The 22,773-nt window shown below is 30.5% G+C and overlaps 2 protein-coding genes across 5 annotated transcripts; both read right to left on the bottom strand.

Moving 5' to 3' along the window:
- Window positions 1-8,831, bottom strand: LOC139485343 (uncharacterized). The gene is made up of 7 exons (XM_071269759.1): window positions 8,644-8,831; window positions 7,878-8,028; window positions 3,883-4,076; window positions 3,169-3,227; window positions 2,819-2,929; window positions 2,406-2,454; window positions 1-910 (listed from the first exon to the last, which is right to left on the bottom strand). The coding sequence occupies exons 1-7, from the start codon at window positions 8,751-8,753 to the stop codon at window positions 361-363; spliced, it is 1,224 nt and encodes a 407-aa protein (XP_071125860.1). The 5' UTR covers window positions 8,754-8,831; the 3' UTR covers window positions 1-360.
- Window positions 8,832-15,411: 6,580 nt separating this feature from the next.
- On the bottom strand, window positions 15,412-22,773 carry LOC139485344 (uncharacterized). 4 transcript variants are annotated; one of them, XM_071269762.1, is made up of 7 exons: window positions 22,661-22,773; window positions 21,598-21,748; window positions 20,604-20,797; window positions 18,533-18,579; window positions 17,739-17,849; window positions 17,074-17,113; window positions 15,412-16,383 (listed from the first exon to the last, which is right to left on the bottom strand). In XM_071269762.1, the coding sequence occupies exons 1-7, from the start codon at window positions 22,666-22,668 to the stop codon at window positions 15,837-15,839; spliced, it is 1,098 nt and encodes a 365-aa protein (XP_071125863.1). In that variant the 5' UTR covers window positions 22,669-22,773; the 3' UTR covers window positions 15,412-15,836. The 4 variants fall into 4 exon arrangements, with proteins under 4 accessions (XP_071125863.1, XP_071125864.1, XP_071125861.1 ...); XM_071269763.1 differs by having other exon boundaries at window positions 15,412-16,344; window positions 22,661-22,769; XM_071269760.1 differs by lacking the exon at window positions 22,661-22,773 and adding an exon at window positions 22,041-22,292.

The following is a 22,773-nucleotide window of genomic DNA, read 5'->3' on the forward strand; positions in this document are numbered from 1 at the left end:
AAAATAGCATAAGACATCTTTTATTTAAAATACATCCCCTTATTCAATAACAAAATATTAAAAAGTGATGCAAACGTGTAAACATCACGTCTTTTATCACTATGCAGTGTCTTGAATACATATATTTTAATTCGAAATATGAACATATGTTATTCACCAAAAAATATTTTAATTCGAAATATGAAAATATGTTATACACCAAAAAATATTTTAATTCGAAATATGAACATATGTTATACACCAAAAAATATAAGTCATTATATTACCACTTATACTCCTACTATTACTACTTCTATTCAATACTTAATTATACTAATAATAATACAATTATTAAATTTAAACAACATTATCAACACGAATTTAGTGATTCGAACAATCGTAGCATTTGCAGAAGTAAGATGGACTACACTCTTTATCGTGGTTAAACATAGACCCGTTTGATAAAATGCTACAATTAGATCTTTTAAGCATACAGGTTTCTGGGTATACTGATTTGTCATTTCTTTCACTCAAGAAAGTGTCTAACACCAACGGTGAACCTCCAGTGCTCAATGAACTTTTACTTACATCATCTATTGACGAATCCAATATGGCCGCACAGCATAATAATGGACTGTGTATTTTAGCACAATTGTTTGAAAATTTGTTTGAATTTATTTCCTTTATTGATGAACATTGATTATTTGATGATACTTCTGAGTTACATTGAATTTCCCGATTTTGGTCATTATTTGATGCAACGACTTTTGGTGTTGTTTCACTCCCTGGTGACAACTGTTGTGAAATTGTGTTACTGGAGGTAGGAATATTTATAATTGTGCTCTGTTTTTTAGGTACGTCATATGTGCGATCCTCGTCCTTGTTTGATGGTGATGTACTTGATCTGTTATCAACAACAACCAGTGGTACCCTGTCAAAAACAAATTTGGTTCATAAGAAGATTATCGAATAAAGGCAATAGTAGTATGCTGCTGTTCAAAGATCATAAATCGATTTAACTTAAATAAATCCGGGTCACAAACCAAAACTGAGCGTAACACGTTAACTATTAGAGGAAAATAACAGAACATCAAAAACACTGATCTGCTTCAAAAACAAACGCCAACATACATACAAACGGAATAATTGATAAAAACTGCCATATTCCTGACTTGGTTCAAGACACTTTAAGAAAACAATGGAGGGGTTGAACCTGGTTTATTTTTTTCTCTCGAAAAACAGTACTCGAGGTGGTCAAAATTTAAAGTATTACTCAGCAACTACCTTTTTTGTAGTCTTTATTTTCTATCATTTAAATGTTTAAAAACTATTTATATTTGGAATTGTGTTAAACTATCGGCTTAGTTATTTCTCCAATTTTAAAAGTTATAGCACTATGATTACTTAACTGCAAAGAATTAAACGTTAAAGGTTCTTTTTTTTTTTTTTTAATTATTTATCTATATGTTCGCATTCCTGATCTATTAACCTCCTATATGTATCAACTCACTTCAGTTAGAACGTAACCAGACTAATAGAATATGAATATATTACAAAATTAAGATTATGAAATACAAAAAAAAAAACACACAAAACAAACAGCATCATTGAAAACCGAATCTTAAATCCGATATATACAAAAGGTGTGGGACCTTTGTCTTAGTCAAGTCAAGTACTAAAATAATTGATGACTACCAATTTATCTTTTAGATAAAGTAAATAAGGGATGGTACCTGGGACACCCACTAAATACGTCTGACACACATATACATGTACTTGTAATATAGAAGATGGATCACATTTCATATAGAAGTAATGTTAGTAATTTTTTGCAATTAAATGATATATCAAATAACCTCATAACAAAACAAAACAGTCAACACTATTCCATTTGAAAATAGACAATACGAAAATCTACATTACATGGAATACACATGCTTGCGAAACACGAACTAAAACTGGGAATGGTATCATGTGCTCCAAACTCGACCGTAGTTGATGTTACTAGCCCCACTTAGGTTATTTAGAGCTTGACATGTGATATTTGCACGTGTGTTTTAATGCCAGTTAACCGACATCTATGTGTCTTTTGGAAAGTGCGTGTCTTTGATTGTTGTGTCATTGACGTATTATTTACTGTTGGCAAAAGTATGAATTATTCGAAATACAAAGGATTTGCTTATCCCAGGCATAGATGACCTGAGCCGTATTTGTCACATTTTTTTGAAATATTGGTTCCTCAATGCTCTTTAGCTTTATACTTGTTTGAATTTCTAACTAATTTGATCTGAGTGTCACTGATGAGTCGTATGTAGACGCGCGTCTGGCGTATCAAATTATAAGTCTGGTACCTTTGATAAGTATTACCCACATCATCTATTAGGCACATACAAAATAAGAGGTGTCTTTCTGTTCATTACACTTACCTTTGCATGGAATCATTACACTCTATGTTATTGTTCATGGTACAGCTTCCTGCAAAAATAATAATCATAATTTAAATCATAATATAATCATTATAATAATTCTTTTCATAATGATGATGATGATGATGATTGTTAAAAAAAAGTGTACCAATGCATTAGACTCTTAATGGTTTGTTTTATATCACAGATTTGTTTTAGTGTTACCTTTAGCGATGACCAGACTTAACAGAAGTTTTAACTTACATTGAACAACAGTATACATGAAAACAGCATGATTGCAATTGCCATTTAATATACATACTTTATTATTTTCTTTTTCTTTAAATAATATTATATTAATTGTTATTTGATTATTCGTGTTACTTGTTTATCATATCTTATGTCTATATACTATATGAATGTCATACACTTACTGTCTTTTGATTTGTACCTTCTTCGTTGGTAAATAAAACATAACAAAACTGATGCTATTACCAAACATGAACCAACCGTAGTTACAACTAGGGTTATCAAAATATGGAATTCTGAAGAAAAAAATTGGTCTATGAATTAAAAATTTATAAATCTGAAATAAATGCATGCAAAATAATTGTTTATTGCTTAAAATAAAACTTTTCTCTATTTATTGAGCAAAAAATTGTTTTTCGCACTTATAAGGTTAAATTAGTTATTAACAATTTATTAACAATTTATTATTTTTCATGATATTTCAATAGACGTTAACGTTGATTTCACAACTACCTACAATTTTTTTCTACACTACCTTTTATTTTAAGAGACGTGGGATTTGCTTGTAGACTGCCTGTTACTGGATGTTCCGTCCTGAAAATAATAAGATACACATTTATAGATCGGCCATGTTTATATTATTACCAAAGTACTTTTTTGGACATGATTTACAATGCTAATGTAAGAAGCAAAATTAATAAGAGACATTTTTTGACATCTGCAATTCAAGAAAAGTAAAAATCTTCAATATTTCAAAGTTATGTTAGTTACAATTTTGAAATTGCTGACAAAAGTCTCTTGAGATATCGTGATGACGTCATTAAACATGTCGAAAGTGGCTAGTGTTACCTACATTACAATTATTACAAAACTTATCAGTGAAATAAGTTAAATATACATAAAAAATCCAGTTTCTCTCTAGAACAGCATTATAAGTGGTAAATTTTTTCCGTAATTGGTGGTCATAATCAAATCTGGAAATGATGTTTTTGCTTACAAATATCTTGCTAAAAGCACAGCTAATGAGTATTGGAAAGACGCGTGACCGGCATACTTAGCTAAAAGCTTCGCATCCTTGGTGAGTTTTTGTATGCATTCTAAATCAAATTGGATATTTAGACAAATAACTTTTTTGAAATTAATAACATTAAATTTTTTTTATTTTATTCCTTTATTGCAACAATATTTTGCTCATATTTCAATTTCATTTCATATATGTATCATACTACTACTTTTTTTTTGGACTTACTTGATGATAGAACCACATTTTACGTCCGATATTGATGTGCATTGTTCTATTTCGTAACGATTCTGTTGGGAACAGTTATTACATGGTTTGCAGTCAAAATCCCGCCGGTCATTATAGAATCCATTAGTACAAAGAATACATGGTGTACACGTAAGTGCTCCGTGTACTTGGTCCCATTTTATTTTTTCGTTAACCTGAAGTAAACAAAAAAAGCTAAATGATTAATTTATAAACTTATCTCCGAAGACTTGCAATGTTTAATTGAGAAAGATATACAAACTATAGTAACATTGAAAAATACTTTTCATTCTATGAAGGATTTATTTCTCACTATGGCCAAATCAACATTTTATTAAATGGGCACCGTGAAAGGTCTGCAATTATTTTTTTTATTTTGTCATTCATTCGACGATAAGTAGCTTAAACGAAGTGCGTATGTATCTCGACTTTTCCATTCAATATAGATTCACAGTAATCAAAAGATTTTTTTTATTCATATTGTTCAGTCAAAATGACCTAATCTAAACTTTTAAAGAGATGGAACAGGCCCTAAATCGAAAATGGTGAAAAAACTATATGAATTTGATTAAGAAAACGTTTTCTCAATTCCACTTCTCGAAACTTTAAATAAGGGATAAGGAACCACATTGAACACCTTCTGATATCTTCTAAAGCCAAAGGGACAATCAGAATAGTTTGTCAAAATGATCGGTTAACACTACCAGCAACATCTAAATCTACTGAATATTTGAGGTTCTCAGTCCTGCTTTCTATCAACATGCATTGTGTTTGTCTTGCTAAAATCCTATAATGACACAAACCCGGTGTTAATGAAACATTAAAAGGGGATTGTTAAACGTCTTTAACCATTTGAAGCTAAACAAAAGTACAAACCATCGGTGCATGTAAAATGTCTTGATTTAAAGACGGAATGTAGAAATACAAAATGAAAAGTTTCCAAGGACATAAGAAAACGTTTAGGCTGCAGTGGTGTACAAGTGTTCAATTTTCATAAATTTAAGAGCGGTAAAATATTCCAAAGAGATTCTTAACATGTCGAAAACAAAGGCGTTTTACAACATAAAAACTAAAGACTGAGTAACACGAACCCCACCAATAAAACGGGGTTATCTCATGTGATCCTCAAGGGATACAAACAAAAAAGAAACAAATCAACGTATAATCATAGTCATTAACAAATAACATAAAAGATAACTACTTGTATGGCAAAATGTATCATGACATTTATGAATAAGCACTAGTGAATTATTTGTTTAAAATGTACACCATTCAGTCGGGTAATGATCTCATTGTAAACAAGCAAACACGCTGACCCAAACGAAAAGAAAGTTTTTCTATGCATTTGCATAAACACAATGCTTTCTCAAATTTAAGTGCAACCTTCTCTAGATTTTCAAAAAAAGTACCAGGAAACAATTAACAGAGCTACGATAATGTTACATAATTTCTCAATTTATTCATTCAATGCGTTCTGAGAAAGGATATCGCTTTTATAAACTTTAATTTTCATAAACAAAGGTCAAAGTCATTTATAAGTAACACAAAAGAAACATTTGATATTATATTTGTTTGCGAATCTATTGAATACCTCACAAATTTGTTTGTTATGATTTACTGCTGGTCATAAAACATGTATAACATATTTGTTTTTTATTTTTTGTGATTAAGATTATATCACAATGTTGAATGCTGTATCCCTATTTTTGATTTTTTTTTTAACTGATATGTCTTTTTGTTTTGTTCACTCATCGTTGTCAATATAATGGATTTTGATGCGACTGTCATACAAGTGAGATGTTTAGCCAGCTGTAAAACGAGGTTAAATCCACCATTTTCTACATAAGAAAATGCCTGTACCAAGTCAAGAATATGACAGCTGTTATCTATTCGTTTGATGTGTTTTATCTTTTGATTTTGCCATTTGATAAGGAACTTTCCATTTTGAATTTTTCTCGGAATTTAGTATTTTTGTGAATTTACCTTTTACTTTTACGTCGATTTTAATTAGAAAAAAATGAAAGGTCGAAGTAATAACAAGAAATTTTATAGTGTGTCGGTGGAAATGTTGTATTAGAGGATTTGATTTTATCTCGTACCCAGTGCTTTTTACTGGAACATATTGATCAGTAGACACAAATGGCTCGGCACACTTTTACATCAGGTACAACATTATATTGTAAATTAAGCTATACAATAACTACAATAGCTTTCGAAAATGCGTTAAAGACACTTTTAACAAAACTGATTAAAAAAAATAACCGTTTCTGCAGTTTATTGTTAAAGAAGAAAAGGTTGAATCTTTCGTCAAATTTGAATGAAAGGCATGTTCATTGTAAATGTAATGAAATCCTGTCAGTATAGTATATCCCTCAAAATGATATGTATGCAATCAAACAATCTGCTTGACATGCCCCAAACATCAAACAATAATATGAAACTAATGCAGTAATACTTCCTTAAAATCAAGTGTTATAGATGCTAATGCAGTATCTCTAGTTTTTATTGCACTTTAACATATCCCAAGAAATATCTATCCAAGAAATCAAAGGAGGACATATTAATTGGAAAGGCAGTTAACAAGAAATCACATCATCTTCTACAAGGTGGTTCAATTACCAATCAGACATCGAATTATCAAGTTTCAATTCTGAATACTTTCTTTAATAAAGTATAGAATAACTTAAATAAAACGCTCAAATATTCACAAATATGTAAAAAAAAAACCAACAGGAGTAAACATTGCATTCACGCATTTAAATAGTCCCAGTCAGCACCCATCAGTAGTGTGTATCGTCATATTCTTGGAAATTAATAGTTGTAGATTTTTTTATTTCTTACTACCTATTTCGGGAACTAACATTCAGCTGCTTTTAGATTATATAAAATGATTCAAACGCTTACATGAAATACATTAATGAAAACAGTTAAGTCAAATCCGTCTTCGTTACTTTCACTAAATGCGATCACTTTTAGGTATGGTTTGGATTGAGATTTTTGTTATCTATCATATACTAGTTTTATATGAGGGTTAAATGCTTAATGTGTTTATGTTACTTTGGGAAGTCCCCTGGTCGATTAAAAGGTCATTTCCAGTTACATATAAAATCTAGTGTCACCCTACCCGTACATACCTTATACATGTGTGTTTTACGACGGAGACACCAGTAAGCAGTATTCTATTGTCAACATATCTTGAAATTGATTATATTTGTTATTGAATATAAAAAAGAAGATGTGGTATGATTGCCAATGAGACAACTGTCAACAAGAGACAAAAATGACACAGAAGTTAACAACTATAGGTCACCGTACGGCCTTCAACAATGAGCAAATCCCATAAAGCATATTCAGCTATTAAAGGCCCCGAAATGACAAAGTAAAACAAATCAAACGAGAAAACTAACGGCCTTATTTATATATATATATATAAAAAAAAATATGAACGAAAAACAAATATGCGGTGACCTATAGTTGTTAATGTGTGTGTCATTTTGGTCTCTTGTGGACAGTTGATCATTGGCAATCATACCACAGCTTTTTTTATGTAACACATAAACAACCGACAACCACTGAATTACAGGCTCCTGACTTGGGACAGGCACATACATAAGTTGATTGTAGAATCTTAGTTATATCCGACAAATATATAAACAACTCGGGAAATTGAAAATTTGACAAACAACATAATAAACAGTCTATTATTGAAGTCTGTGTGATGATGATTGAATGTCTTTTTTTTTGTGGTTGGCATGCTGTCTTATTTACGTACCTCAAATATTTGTTATCATCCCTATATACTAAAAATCGGATGAACTTTTTGTTATTGTATACGAATTTACTGTTTTCTTAAATCAAATCAAAATGTTTTCAACCACACTTTAGATCTATGAGTTTAAATGTCCCTCTAATATCTTTCGCCCTTCTTTTATAAAGACGTGACTCAAAATGGCACGACCATACAAAAAGAATCTTACTTTTACAGTATCCTTTCCTAGTCCACGTAGACAGCTGTCACACTTTGCACACATTCCTAGCTGAGGGTTGTAATACGTATTATCGTCTGGTAAACATATTTCAGCAATCGCCAAACCAACACATACCATGATAATGCATATTTGACGGTTACTGTGTAAAAAAATATCAAGTTAGTGAACAGTGAAATGCATAAATAACAATACAATGTACATTGTAAGACTAATAATCTTTAGTGACAATGCAATTGTATGACGGGTAATTGTTGTAAAGCAGGACATATAATGTCGAAGTACTCAGTAATTCCTCGAACTACTTAAAATAAGCAAGTTACTGACCAAAACATTTCGAAGCCAAATAAATTGTTTTTGAAGCACAAAAAATAATAGCAAACTAAAATATAATAGAATAGACAATCGTCCTGGATTGATCATCACTATAGTATTCGCAAGACCAGATTAAGTTAAACTATCACTAAATAGTTAAAAATACAAGCATACAAAAGACGCTTTTTCATGGCGCACATCAGATATATATATATATATATATATGTCTTAAGAAATATTTGTTAAAAAATATTTTTAGACTTATGAATAAAGTATCAGACGCATAAGTATTCAATTTAGAAGAACAATATCATTTTAACATAAATTAGTTAAAGTCTTTGAATAGATATTCATGATATCAGCTGATTATTTGGAAAAAAATTCCAATGACAATTTTTATATAAAAGCTGATATCAAACCCAAGTATTTTTCACCCACTCACCTGATCATTTTGCAAACTGATGGATCACACAACCTTCTTGTGAATGAGTAAATGTAAGTTTGAGAAAATGTGTGAGAAAAGATTTGATATATTAAGCAGAATTTCCGCATTGATAATAACACATGAAAGCAGTCACGTGTTGTATAAAATTAAAGCCAATACACAACGTCATGTATGTTTATACTTCCTAATTTAGTAAATAGTTAAGAGAGACTTACGTTGAAATTTAAAAACCACCAATCGATACCTGTATCTTATTTAGGTTATATTTTGAAGATAAAAATAGCCCGAAAAACACCTATAAGAAACCCCCTTGTGCAGTGCTTTCTGATTCGTAGTAATCCCTGTTACTACGAAACATTTATCTTATCTTGTTTGACCTACTAAATGGGTTAAAAACAAACACTGTCACGAAGAGTAAACAATTATATAACAGTCGTACCTCTTTAACAACAAGATATAAAAAACTCATTTTTTATGCAAAATAGAAGGGTAATCCCCACTTCACCTGTGTGCAATTACATTAATGATCATTTAAATATACCATTGTAAACCAAACAAAATGGTGCACACCGATTTTTCAAAAGTCTCTAAAATATATGCTGGTTGTTTCATTGATTAATGTCACGGATCTCCTTTAATTATTTGATCATAATTAATGTTATGTGGGGCAAACACAGGCGTATAATTCTAAAATTACTTTGGTTAATCTTAACTATACGTGTTTTTTTGTATAGTCTCAACTCCGGCTATTTCCATTAAATCACTAATAAAAGTTTGTTATTACAAAATCACTAGTCGGGGAATTCATAAATGAATGTTACATTATAACCCTAGATCAAAGTCCAACAAAAGTGCAAGTTTAACTATCCAGACATTATAAATATGTCATAACATCAGTTTACCGATGTCCATATCTCGTAAATTTATCTTGTAAAATACTATACGAAACAAATGAATAAACAGAAATGGAAAAACTGGAATGTTTACCAGTTGTCGTTTCGCTTTTGTTCAACGATGTGTTTTCATTTAAACTATATCAGCATTTTGTCATTAATTCTAAAAGTCACCCAACATTGCGATATCTTGACTTTCTTGCATTGGAAGTATAACAATATCAAGATATGGCTACACATGTAGATGCCGCAGGTGTAGCAGGTTCTATCTACCTTCTGGAACACCTGATCATGAGATCATTCCGACTATATATGGAGTTGGGGTTGCTCAGTCTTAAGTTTTTCTGTGTTGATTTTGTTTACTATTATTTATCTGCTGTTTTTCTTCTTTATAAGCCATGGCGGTGTCCGTTTATTTCGACTTACGAGTTTGGATGTACCTCCTGTTTATTTCGCCTGTCATTTACACTTTATGAACATATGTTTCGCACAAAATGAATTTATCAATCAAATTCATCGATTTTTGTTTATTTTACATATACAAAAAATTGAAAACAACACATTTTATAATTTCCTGCGTCCGAAGCGCTTTTCTGGATTTACTTTCATCAGGAACACTCAAAGCCAAACATTTGAAATCCGAAGATGTATAGATGTATAGATGACCGTTGAAGAGCTATATGTAAAAATACCTAAAATGAATAGCCAAACTTTGCCTGAGGGATTTGAAACCTTAGTTTCTTATTAATTTCTAAATTAATAAGCGTAAAATTTTAGCAAAGTTTGTAAATCATGTCAGTACAATGATAGTTTATAACGTATTATATTCAAACAAACAGTAGTTCATCTCTTTTGAAATCTTATTGATCCATTAGACAGATGCTTATCATAAAAAAAAACAAACAAAATGGGACACATATGATAATTGATGATACTAATAAGTTTGACTTCATGTACAGAAATATGAGTCTAGGCATCAGCGGTGTCTATAAATTTTAAGGTCGACTAAAATCAAAGTTGGATTTCACAATTGTAATGTTACTGTATTAGTCTCCTGTGAATCGCCATTGCTGATTAAGAAATGCATGTGTCGTTTAAGAATATACCCACTTAGTGCACATTATACATTCAAACAAGACTAAGCTTTAGCTGTTGGAAGTATGGTGTTAGTTCTTGAAGTACGGTTACATATCATTATAATGTGTTATGTGCCAATGTTATATGGTGTATATAATAAATGGCTCATTTTGAGCAAAACAACATTTTTTATTTAGGTTTCCTCTCCATGGGTATCACAAACCCAGTAGTCAGCATCTCTGTTTGGACATGAATTATCACTGACATGGTCATAATTATAAATTAACTGTTTACAAATTTTTTTTTTTGTTGATGAATAAAAGTGTTTCCTATCCCAGGAAAAGATATTGTAAGATGTATTTTACCAGGTTTGTAATAACATGAGCAACCCGACGTGTGCCACATGTGGAGCAGGATCTGCTAACCCTTCAGGAGCACCTGAGAACAACCACATTTTGGTGATGTTCGTGTTGCTTAATCTTTAGTTTTTTATGTTGTGTCATGTGTACTATTATTTGTCTGTTTGTCTTTTTCATTGTTAGCCATGGCGTTGTCAGTTTATTTTCGATCTATGAGTTTGACTTTCCCTCTGGTATCTTTCGTCCCTTTTTCATAATTAAGTGCTCTTCAAATTCATACTAAATTCTAACCTTTTTGTTTTTTTCAAGCGTCACAGTTAAGTCTATTGAAGGTTTCATGCGCGTCTAGCGTTCACAATTTTAATACTGGCATCTATAATGAGTTTGATTTCTATGCTCTTAAATTTAGTCCTGGTATCTATGATGAGTTTACTTATACCTTTGTCGGTTATCAATATTATATCATAAACGTTTTAATCGGAATAACTTTTTATAGCTGATTTGATGTTGTGTTCTTTTAAAAGCATTTTTTGTACTTTGTAGTTTCGTGTATGTACGAATTTGTGTATACCTATTAACATGTAAAGCGCTTAGAGTAATATTATTGATATAAAATGCGCTTTGAAAATTACTTGTTAAAATAATAATAATAATAACATTAACAATGGTAAGGATACCGGTTTTAAACTACAAATTCTTACTTTTGATTAAAAACTTTCATTCTATTTTACTTCGATATTTTTTTTATCAGAGTCTAGATTTATGATCATTCAACTTATATTGAAATACTGTAATCCTTTTTTTGTGTAAGAAATCGTTTGAAAGCATTTATTGGTCCATTTTGGTTTTAACAGGTCTTCATCGTATGTATTTAGTTTTTTTTTTTATAATTTGGCTTCATACAAAACATCACTGAAGAGACCTTTTTCGTTGAGATGCAAATCTGATTCAGTAAATTTTTGTTACCGTGAGTGTTACGCTGGATCGATAACACTGCTAGAGGATTGTTTATCCCCGAAGGTATCAGCCTCCCAGCATGAACATACGCATACTGTTTCATTCAGTTTGTTTGTTATAAAGATTAGTAAACCGATTTAAATTAAGGACTGTATTTCTTTCATGAAAAGCTCTAGCGTCATGTCCGATTTTCGCTGTTAAGTTTTATCAGCTCTCTAGCGTTTGTATGTAGTTTTGGTTTTTCACCGAAAAGAAGTTTGGTGAAGAAATGCGTATATGGTGCAATTATAATTGCCGTGTAGTCATGTTTTCATAGACATTGAATATATAGAGTTTAGCGACTTTACCAAGACGAGATGATCCCAAATATCTGATTGTATTATATTATTTATTAAGATTACATATAGATGAACAAGAAGGCCTTAGTCCCGTTCAAATAGAGAAACGTAAAAAACAATTACATCGCATTTTTATTGAAGTCAATTTTGCTTTGTTAATTGTTCCTTTGTTTTCTTCTTGTGGTAGATGCGTTTCCTTCTGTATTTATAATAGATATGGGTTTTTATCTTTATATATTTAATCTATTTTATGTTTCACTAGTAAAACCAGAAGTTATAATAATATACTTTAAGTAGGATTAGTATATATCATAACTGATAAGCTACTAAGGTCATAAAGGGTATTATCGGCATTGAAAATAACTTTAAATGTATCTTTGTAAGTCAGTTCACAATCATGCAGATATCCTTTGTCAGATTGTTTATTATGGCTATGATTCAGTAAAAAGGAGGAACTAAACAAATCATGCATTTTTATACTCTTACACAGAAAGTATTTGTTAGTACACATGTACTTGATTATTATTATGTATGACAATCATGACACATCTTTTTTTCAATGTACATGTATCACATTGCTTCCTTTTCTCGCTATTTTTAATTGACAACCATATAAATAGAACTTCGATATCTCGAAATGTTTTTAACTTGTTACGTCTTGAAATATCTTATATAAGATATATAGCAACATTAGGACTATTAATTTTTAGAAATATTAAATATGGAATACCATCAATCTTCAATATTTCAGATCAATAGTTAAATTATATGAATTAAAGCAGGTATCGGGGGCATTTTTATATTCATACTGAGGATTTGTATAGTATAGTTTACACATCATTGTTTATATTAAAGATCATTATACACGCGCATACTATTTATTATTGTATTTCATTTCCGGTGTGCAATCTGACAAAATAAATTTTGATTTAAAATTTTAGCGTTTTATTTTGACAATTTTCGATGATCAGTTCGACAAAATCTTTAAAGTACACAATGTAAACGTGACAAATCCGATGATAAAGTCTCCTTGAAATTAAGTACTTGTTAAGCGTTGCAATCAGATAAGACTTTTATACTAGAGGAGAACCAATAATATTTTATGTTTATTTTAAAAATGAAATATAAGGAAGTTAAATTGATATGTAGATATGTGGATTCCGATATGTTGTTCATCAAAAGTTTAAGTGTATTGATTAATACTATGTTTTTATTTATTTTAGAATTGATTAGGATGCAGACGAAACGTGGTTTTAGAACTCATTACCCTTCTTTAGAAATTTAGCTCCCCTTGTTTTTTGTCAATATTTGAATTGCGTAATCTTTAGCTTTCTGAACTGTACTTAGGGACTATTATTTGTCTATTTTTCTAGTTTCTTTTGCCAATGTTATTGCTTGTCTTTCTTTCTTAATTATGAAAAGGGACGAAAGATACAAGAGGGACAGTCAAACTCATAAATCGAAAATAAACTGAAAAGGCAAGGCTAAAAATGAAAAAGACAAACAGACAAACAATAGTACACATGCCACAACATCGAAAACTAAGCAACACGAACCCCACCAAAAACTAGGGGTGATATCAGGTGCTCCGAAAGGGTAAGCAGATCCTGCTCCACATATTGCACTAGTAATGCATTGCAGCAACGCTTACCGTTGCATGTGTTACTTCAAACAGATACTGTTGAAGAAAACCGAAAATGACTTAAAAGAACACTCTGAAAAGAACTGTCAGAATCAGTTCATTGAAAGATGGTATATGTCAACGAGACAAAAATAAAACACCACCTTATCTATACAAAAGATATTTAGGCGACGTACAGAGGTTAAAACAGTCTATAGTAGACACAAATATTCAATTTGTCAAACTCTGCATGCATGAATAACCAACAAATTTAAGAAAAGTTATGAATAATATTACCATACTGTCTAAAAGAGGGGCGAAACATACCAGAGGGACAGTCAAACTCATAGATCGAAAAATATACTGACAACGCCATGGCTAAAAACCTGCTATATACTTTAGGAAAAGATAGCTTTCAGACAATGCTTTGAGAATATCAAAAGAAAAGATAGGGTCACCGTACATTTTTTCCGGCTAAAAGACAAAATAGAAAAATTCCATGTATAGTCCTTCAGAAAATGCACTGTTTTAGAGTTATCTCCCCTTAAAATGCCAATTTGAAAATATTTAAAAACAACCAAAAATAATCAACACTTGTAACAATATTAATATTTATAAGTTATGTTCTTATAAATTGGTTCTTATAAATGAAAATTCACATTAAATATCTGCATTCCCGCATCAAATTTTGCTAACTTGATAGAAAATACGGACCTTAGATTCTCTGTTTTTTACAATCCAAGATGGCGAAGACACCCATACCACCTTAACAACGAATTCCTGAAGAACATATGAACATAGGAAAAGTGACTAGTATTTTTATAGGAATATGTACAATTGTTCGAGTGAAACTATTTTTAATTGGCACTTCTTTTTGGTGTTGAGAATCATATCGTTTCGTTGTTAATTGGATTGATGTTCTATTTGTTATTCGTAATATTTTTAATATCAAGGTTTCCATTGCCAATATCGAATCTAGAAAGTATAAGTACAAGACAAATGACTAGAAGCGGGTTCCTTGAGAAGATACTGTTTGTATTCCTTTATCTTATATTATCCGTTGATACACTTACACATTATTGAGAAACTAAAATGTTCCCTCTGGCAACCTAACCTTAGGCGTATTTGGATAATTATTTTACCTTTTTTATTCATAGATCCCTCCCTCAAGCATTCACGTATTTATACACCTATAGCTCTCAAATTGTCTGGTTTTTAGCGTTTTTGATGATGGTAGATCAAGAAGGTCAATGATTCGAACGCACCAATTCTATAAATTTGTTACGTATAATTATTAGTTTAAGAAAAGGAATGGTCAGTCGCAAACCATAAGTTGAAGACCAGACAAAGTCACCGCCATTTTAGAAAGAAAATACAAAAAACACGGTATGAAAATAAATACATTGAAAACAAAAGACAGAGTAGCGAGAATCCAATTTGTTAAAATTGAAATTGAGTATAAATACTGTTTACACTAATCAATTAAAAAAAGTATGAAGATGTTGTTAATCAAAGTCTAGTTTGATTTTGTAGGTTTGTTTATTTAGAAATAATAAAAATAATACATGCATATTTCAACATAAGAATATTATTATGAAAGATGTAAAATGACTGGGAATATGTTAAAATGAATATATGAAAATTAGATTATAACCCTGGTACATAAGATATCTTCAAGGTCATAATAGCTTGTAAGAACTAATGTTAATAATACCCTTTCTTAAGGTGGTACCCAACACCTTGACTTAATATTTTTTTGACCCCTTTAAAAAATATAAAAATTTCAAAAAACTTGAAACAATCACTTTTTCGAGAAAAAAAAATCATTGGATATATAGCAGTTTGATCCTAATTCCGATCAGATTTACTTAACAAAAGAACGTGATTAAAACGTTTAGCTGAACTTTCAGAATTATCTCCCTGTAGTGTTAGGGACCACCTTTAATTAAACTGTAGTATAATTACTTTCACATTTGGAAATATACGGATAGTTCACATTATTATTTTTTAAATGAAAAAAGTTATTCAAAGGTCTACAATCAGATATTTTAACATCACGTGATTCAATTTTTGACAGAGCTGTATTTTTATTATTTGAAGATCTTTCTTTCAATAATGTTTCTGATGATGAATCCACACTATCGCAAATGTAGGAGCTTTTGCTAACATCCTCAATGGACGGATCAAATGTGGCAGCACAGCAAATAAGGTTGTTTTTCTTTACTTTTGTCTCTGTGTGTTGTTGATGAAAAAGTACTTCTCCATGATTAAGGTGGACAGTGGTTTCTCGATTTTGGTGTTCATTTGTATCGTCAACGCTGGCAACAATCACTTTCGGTGTTTTTTCGCAGTCACAAACACTGTTTCTGCTGTTGTCAGCAGTTGTGGAGAGAGTATTTATTCTTTCCCGGTTTGAACTGAAGCTACCATTTCTTTCAAACCATTTCTGACCACTGGAATTTGATTTATTATCAAGAACAACCAAAGGTACCCTATACCATAAGGTAGAATATGTATTATCAATAACAACCAAAGGTACCCTATACCATAAGGTAGAATATGTATTATCAATAACAACCAAAGGTACCTTATCCCATAAGGTATAATATTTATTATCAATAACAACCAAAGGTACCCTATACCATAAGGTAGAATATTTATTATCAATAACAACCAAAGGTACCTTATATCATAAGGTATAATATTTATTATAAATAACAGCTAAAGGTACCCTATACCATAAGGTAGAATATGTATTATCAAGATTATTGTAAAGGGTAACAACCAAAGGTACCCTATAACATAAGGTAGAATATTTTTATTAAAGCAATGATTATTTTCACAAAATAGTTATAAGAAGACGAATATCAAAATTTCTTCCAGGGAATTGTATGTATTTACTTGTTTCGTTCACATACATAAATTGTGATGTACGCATAAAAATCATGTGGTTATCCTTTTTTTTTCGCGTTTTTTTTTCAGATAACAATAGTTACAATTTTTGTAAGTAGGTGGTGTGATTTTTTTTTTAATATTACCCTGGATCTCATTTCAAACATTTATCATAAGAAATAATACATACTCATACAATCGACGTTTTATGATTTTTTTATTTTTCCTTTTTATATATATCCAAGATATACTAAAAAAACCAAATTCAAACATGTTTGTCTATAACTTACTTCTGTGCAGATTCTGAATAGTTATCCATTGCAAAGTTTTCTGAAAAAAAGGGAAAATATATACAACTGTGTAACATATTTGTTATTTCTAAATTAAAAATAGAACCACATTCCCTCTAAAATCTGAGAAACCCTTACATGCTACCTTACTACTAAAATATCTTAAAGATATAAATTGATGTCAAATACATTTTTGCATTTAGCTTTTACATTCTGTAAATTCTGAAATGATTGCGATTAATGCGATTGGGTGATAATCGCAGTACTAAGAACTCACATGCAGACATCTGAGACATTTATGTATGCAGATTTTAAAACAAATCAAAAATAACTCTCGCATTTTAGTTGCTTCAAAAACCCCAATAATGCATGCGCGCAATAATTAAGGAATTTACACTAACTTAGAATTATACTTATTGTAAAATGTTCATATGTCAATTATAACATTAAAGCACCATCAAATATGACACATTAGTACATAAACGGAATAGAATATATCATCAAATTTATGTATGTATTCAATCGATATGAATTTGAACGGATTGAAAAAATACCATTTGTGGTTTGTCAAATAATGATTGTATATATAATATAGATACACTGATATATAAAACCTCTCCTTTTATAAGACAAGTCTTATATGAATAATTCATTAGAACACTTACTCTCAGACAGCTTCAACTTTTTTTGTAGGAGTAGCAAACATACAATGATTGCCAAAACTACCACAACAGAGCCAACGGCACCGACCACCCATGCAACCAAATACGAAGGCTCTGAAAGAAATTACAAGAATAAATAAGACGATTAATCAGTGTTTCACAACCAAATTGATTTTTTTTAATGCCATCATTAATTTGAATGTAAAAGGTAACTCTGTCATTTTGCATACAACGAATTGGCTTATAAATGGTCGTTGCATTTGAATTGGCATTGCTTACTCACCATGATGAATTACACCTCCACTTCGGAATTTTCTATATTTCTAATAATTATTGTTTTATATTCTGCAATGACCTGATTGTTTTATTTTTTGTTTTAATCTGGAACATTTCTTTTAAATGTTAAGGGTTTCTTAAATAATATCCATTTCAAGAATAAAGAAATGTTCATGAAATCATAATTATTTGATGATAAGATAGCTTCTCACATAATGTGCGATCTACAAAACGCATAAGAACCTTTTGCATTTAATTTAACTTAGAAAAAACTTGAGACAATTATTGACTGACTTTAGTACGCTTAGCATAACAACATATTATTTGTTTCTCGAATACCTTGTGCCAAAAAAAAAAAAAAAAAAAAACAAATGTTATGCCTGACATGTTTTTGACTAAATATTTATAATACATGTACATTTTTAAGATACCAAGGCAGATTTCTTGATCATTAAATATCATTTTATTTCAAACTTTAAGACATATACACAAAAACCTCTATATAAAGATTCAATTTGTACCTGAAGGGATGGATTCTCTTGTGCTGTATGTTACAGGTACTTCCGTTCTGTCAAACATATTTAAAACACATGATTTCAATATTGGTTACAATTTGTAAATTTTTATTTTAATGCTCACATGGTAATATAAGGACAGCTTCCAGCAACAAGAAACTTGATGAACATTCTGTTTTTCAACGTTTGTAATTCATCAATCTTTCACTGCCGTGTTTTTCTTTGCACCAATATATCTGGATTGTCGGGGATTTTTTTTTAGAAATCATGTTCGTTTTTTTTCTTAATTTTAATTTGAACTGACTGCAACAATATTTATCCAACAGTCATATTGATATAATATTGTTATTATGTGTAACATTTAAGTCAATAGTACATCTGATTATTTCGTACGGTTATTGGAAATATTAGTAGACACAACCATGGCCAGAACCCCTCCCCAAAAATAAGCGAAACAAATCTGGACGCACAGGCACACACACATAACTACGTATGAACAAACCAAGACCCTGAAACGAGTTTTTTTCGAAACATCCCCAAAAGATAAAAACATATTGTAGAGAAAGTTCTTAACTTTGGAGTAACCAATTATCTGCGATGATGAATTACATGATTTCAGAGAAAAACACATTCTTTCAAAAATTGCATTTTACTGTGAAATCTACAACAAGGAAAATGAAATATGACCGTGATAATATATTCTTGCAACCAATCCCATTCTGCTTTGTCACCATTCATAAAAAAAAATGATGCAAAAAATACTATTCAAAGTTAAAAACTTCCTGAAGTATACTACTATTGAAGTGTCAATGACCAGACGAACTTTAACTTCCTAGTGTAGGAGTGTTTACATATCAGTCTTTCACATTCAAGTTTTATCATTAAACAGGGGGAAAATATATCTAATTCAATTCATAAAGGCAACCGAAATATACTGAAATAGTATTGCTCTAATAAACAGGAATTGAAAACAGCGATGTTATTGAAATTGAAATAAATCCTTAATATAACAGTTTTATGTATCATATCAATCGTATGTCCAGTAACTTTATAATTCCATTGTACTGTTCTTTTTTGTAATTCATTTTAAGCGTTATATGCTGTATTGTATTAAATAATTTCAGTATTTGCAGTATACCTCATAGTAATGTATTTTTTTTATTAATATTTTTTACTTATCTGGAGAGATTTCTCCATTATGCAGTATGCCTTCTGTTCATTTGAAAGTCAAATTACACTTGCCTAGTGTCATTGGATCAATGTGAAATGATATTAATTTTATCATGATGCGTTGCTGTTTTTGTTCCGGCTGTCTATTGTCTAAATTGTTTTTAATATTGTTCTGCAAATGTTTGATATGATATATTTTTGCAAATATTTTATAGGATATTGTATTTGTGTTATATGCCCTCCTGTGACAATTTTGGTAAATGCAAATTTCTTTTTTGTTATATGAACATCGATAAATAAAGGCAACAGTAGTATACCGCTGTTCAAAACTCGTAAATCGATGAAAAAAATCGAGGTAACAAACTAAAACTGAGGGAAACGCATTAAATATAAGAGGCACAACATTAAAATGTAACACACACAGAAACGACATGAGCATTAGACAAAATCCGATGAGAATAACAAATATAACATCAAAACCAAATACATGAATTTGGGATAGAAAAGTACCGTGACACGTCTTATAGTAATGTGAATTCACACTCAAATATAAGAGAAAACAAACGACACAACAGAAACACAACGTTAAAATGTAACACACATAGAAATGAACTATAATATAACAATGGCCATATTCCTGACGTGGTACAGGATATTCTTTTTAAAGAAAAAAAATGGTGGGTTGAACCTGGTTGAACCTGGTTGTGTGGCATGCCAAACCTCCCGCTTTAATAGCAACGTTAAATATAAAATTAAAATGACAACATGACATTACAGGACTAAACTACTGTTGCCAAAATCTGATAATATATCAAAAGTACAAAACTACTGTTCCCAAAATCTGATATTATATCAAAAGTACAAAAGTACATGATCATGGTTTACCTAAAATATTTTTTCAACTCACATAATGAAGTCTCCACAAACAGCGTCTCTTCTTTTTGTGCATGACAGCAATTCGTACCGATTCTCTTGTGAGCAGTTCTTGCATGGTTGGCAGTGGAATGCTCTTCGATTGTTGTAGTATCCATTCGAACATGGAACACAAGGTGTACAAGTCAATGCTCCATGATTTTCATCCCATCTGATTTTTTTATTAACCTTTGAAAACAAAAATATTCATGCAAACATGCGAGATTTCAATACAGTAAAGTTATTCATAAATGAGGTAAATATCAGTGCTTCGATAATGTCACGATATAATTATCAATTAACTATTTGGCACAAATAATATAATATAATATATCTGCAAATCATTCTTAGATTAAAACAAAAGTGGTGCTGTATATATTTATTATTAATTTTATTTTTTTTCAAATTTTTCAAATTAGTGTATCCTTTTGAAATATAATATCTGTAATTGCAAAGTGTCTCAAGTTATATAATTTTTCTGATTTTTTCCCGTAGCAATGCTAACGGCAATTTCCCGTATGTAACATGAGCCCAGTACGCATTTCATTGTTTTTGGAGTATTTGGAAATAATTCATCTTTGCTAATCTTTCAGTTTACGAACAAGGTTTTTGTGTGAAAAAACTAAAAATGTTACACTATCTCCCGTCCAGTGTCAACATTAATATAATACGATTTGCCTGTATACAGTTCGGGTTCATTCAGTTAAGATTTTTTTTTTTATTTCAAAATATATCTTAGGGAAGGAATACTAAAAACATAAGGTATCATACTTTTTTGAAAGACACTAATTTACGGAAAATGAAGTGTACAGCTGAACATACAACAATTATGTGTAGCATTGTGAAACTATTAACAATACCTGTATAAAGGTTTCTTCCGTAATCTAATTTTAATCTATTTGATCAGAAATATATAGATGTTAAGTCATAATTACTTCAAAAATAACTATTTACGATAACATACCAACAACCATTATTAAGTGACTTACACTAACTGTATCCTTTTCTGCTCCACGCAGACAACTGTCACATTTCTCGCAAGTCCCTAACTGTCTGTGGTAGTACACATTGTCGTCCGGCAAACACAATTCAGCAATAGATGGTCCGAGACAAAGAACTATCCCAATAACATGAACTATGCTGCAAAACACAAATATGACACTTTATACAATGCAAATGGCTTTTCAAACATAATTTCATTTATCTTGACGGTCCCAATTAGCCATCCGTCATCTTGGCCTTGTGGTCATAAAACTTTGGAGTACGACTTTTGTAGACAGACTTAGAAATCCATCAATGAAATCTCTTGCTTCAGTGTGTCGAGCACAAATGTTGAACTCTGAGATATACCTTGCAGAGCCTTTACCTTTTTTATTTATTATAAATTTGATACGTCCTAAAATGTATGAAATGTAAGTCACTGAACGTTTACCTAGCTTCAATAAAATCATTCCATGTGTAATACTGCTGATATTTGTACTTCCTCAGTAAAACGAAAAACATGTATATATATTTTAACGCACTGTTATTATTTGATGTGAAATGTAGTCTGCGAATTTTAAATTTGAATATATACAAATATATATTTATCTAAGGTTTAGAAGCATGGAACCTAATATGATATTTCAAAAACTGATGAACACTTATCACAAATGATGTTCACCTCCTCGTACTTTTGTAAAACAAAAACATCCTTGAACATTGCACCGGTTTAGTTGATGAATCTCAAAAGTTTGTGTCTCTTTATTAGAAACAAAGATAATCATAACAGTAAACACCCTTGAAATATTAGTTTAATATACATATTGTAAACCAGAATAAACATCTAAATGTTTTACAAAGTATGCAATGTACCAATATCAGTTCCTATCCATTCAATATCAATTTATGTTCATATTATTGATGTTTAATGTCTGCTTAATCCCTGATAATCTGTCGAACTGTATTTTAAAATTTTGTATATATGTTTTTTTTAATTGTGTATTATTATATTTTCATAATTTGAAGTAACTTGTTTTTAGATTAAAATGTTAATCTGTTAAATGTGCTGACCTGAGCATGTTGTCGACTATGTTTGCACCACGACCGTCATCCGAATGTGCTTCAACGCGAATAAGCTTATTAAACAAAATCACAACTTGAAATACTTTTGAATTGAACTTTCC

The sequence above is a fragment of the Mytilus edulis genome, chromosome 8 (assembly GCF_963676685.1).
Source record: "Mytilus edulis chromosome 8, xbMytEdul2.2, whole genome shotgun sequence".
Taxonomy (NCBI): domain Eukaryota; kingdom Metazoa; phylum Mollusca; class Bivalvia; order Mytilida; family Mytilidae; genus Mytilus; species Mytilus edulis.

What these genes read in the sequence shown, in the direction of transcription:
- LOC139485343 (XM_071269759.1), bottom strand. Translation starts at nt 8,753, where the DNA reads ATGCGGAAATTCTGCTTAATATATCAAATCTTTTCTCACACATTTTCT. An exon ending in AAATGTGGTTCTATCATCAA is followed by an intron (nt 3,228 to 3,882) that starts GTAAGTCCAAAA and finishes TATTATTTTCAG; the next exon opens with GACGGAACATCCAGTAACAG. An exon ending in TGTAATGATTCCATGCAAAG is followed by an intron (nt 911 to 2,405) that starts GTAAGTGTAATG and finishes TGTTTTTGACAG; the next exon opens with GGTACCACTGGTTGTTGTTG.
- LOC139485344 (XM_071269760.1), bottom strand. Translation starts at nt 22,111, where the DNA reads ATGTTTTTCGTTTTACTGAGGAAGTACAAATATCAGCAGTATTACACA. An exon ending in GTTTGTGGAGACTTCATTAT is followed by an intron (nt 18,580 to 20,603) that starts GTGAGTTGAAAA and finishes TATGTTTGACAG; the next exon opens with AACGGAAGTACCTGTAACAT. An exon ending in TATTCAGAATCTGCACAGAA is followed by an intron (nt 16,384 to 17,073) that starts GTAAGTTATAGA and finishes CTTATGGTATAG; the next exon opens with GGTACCTTTGGTTGTTCTTG.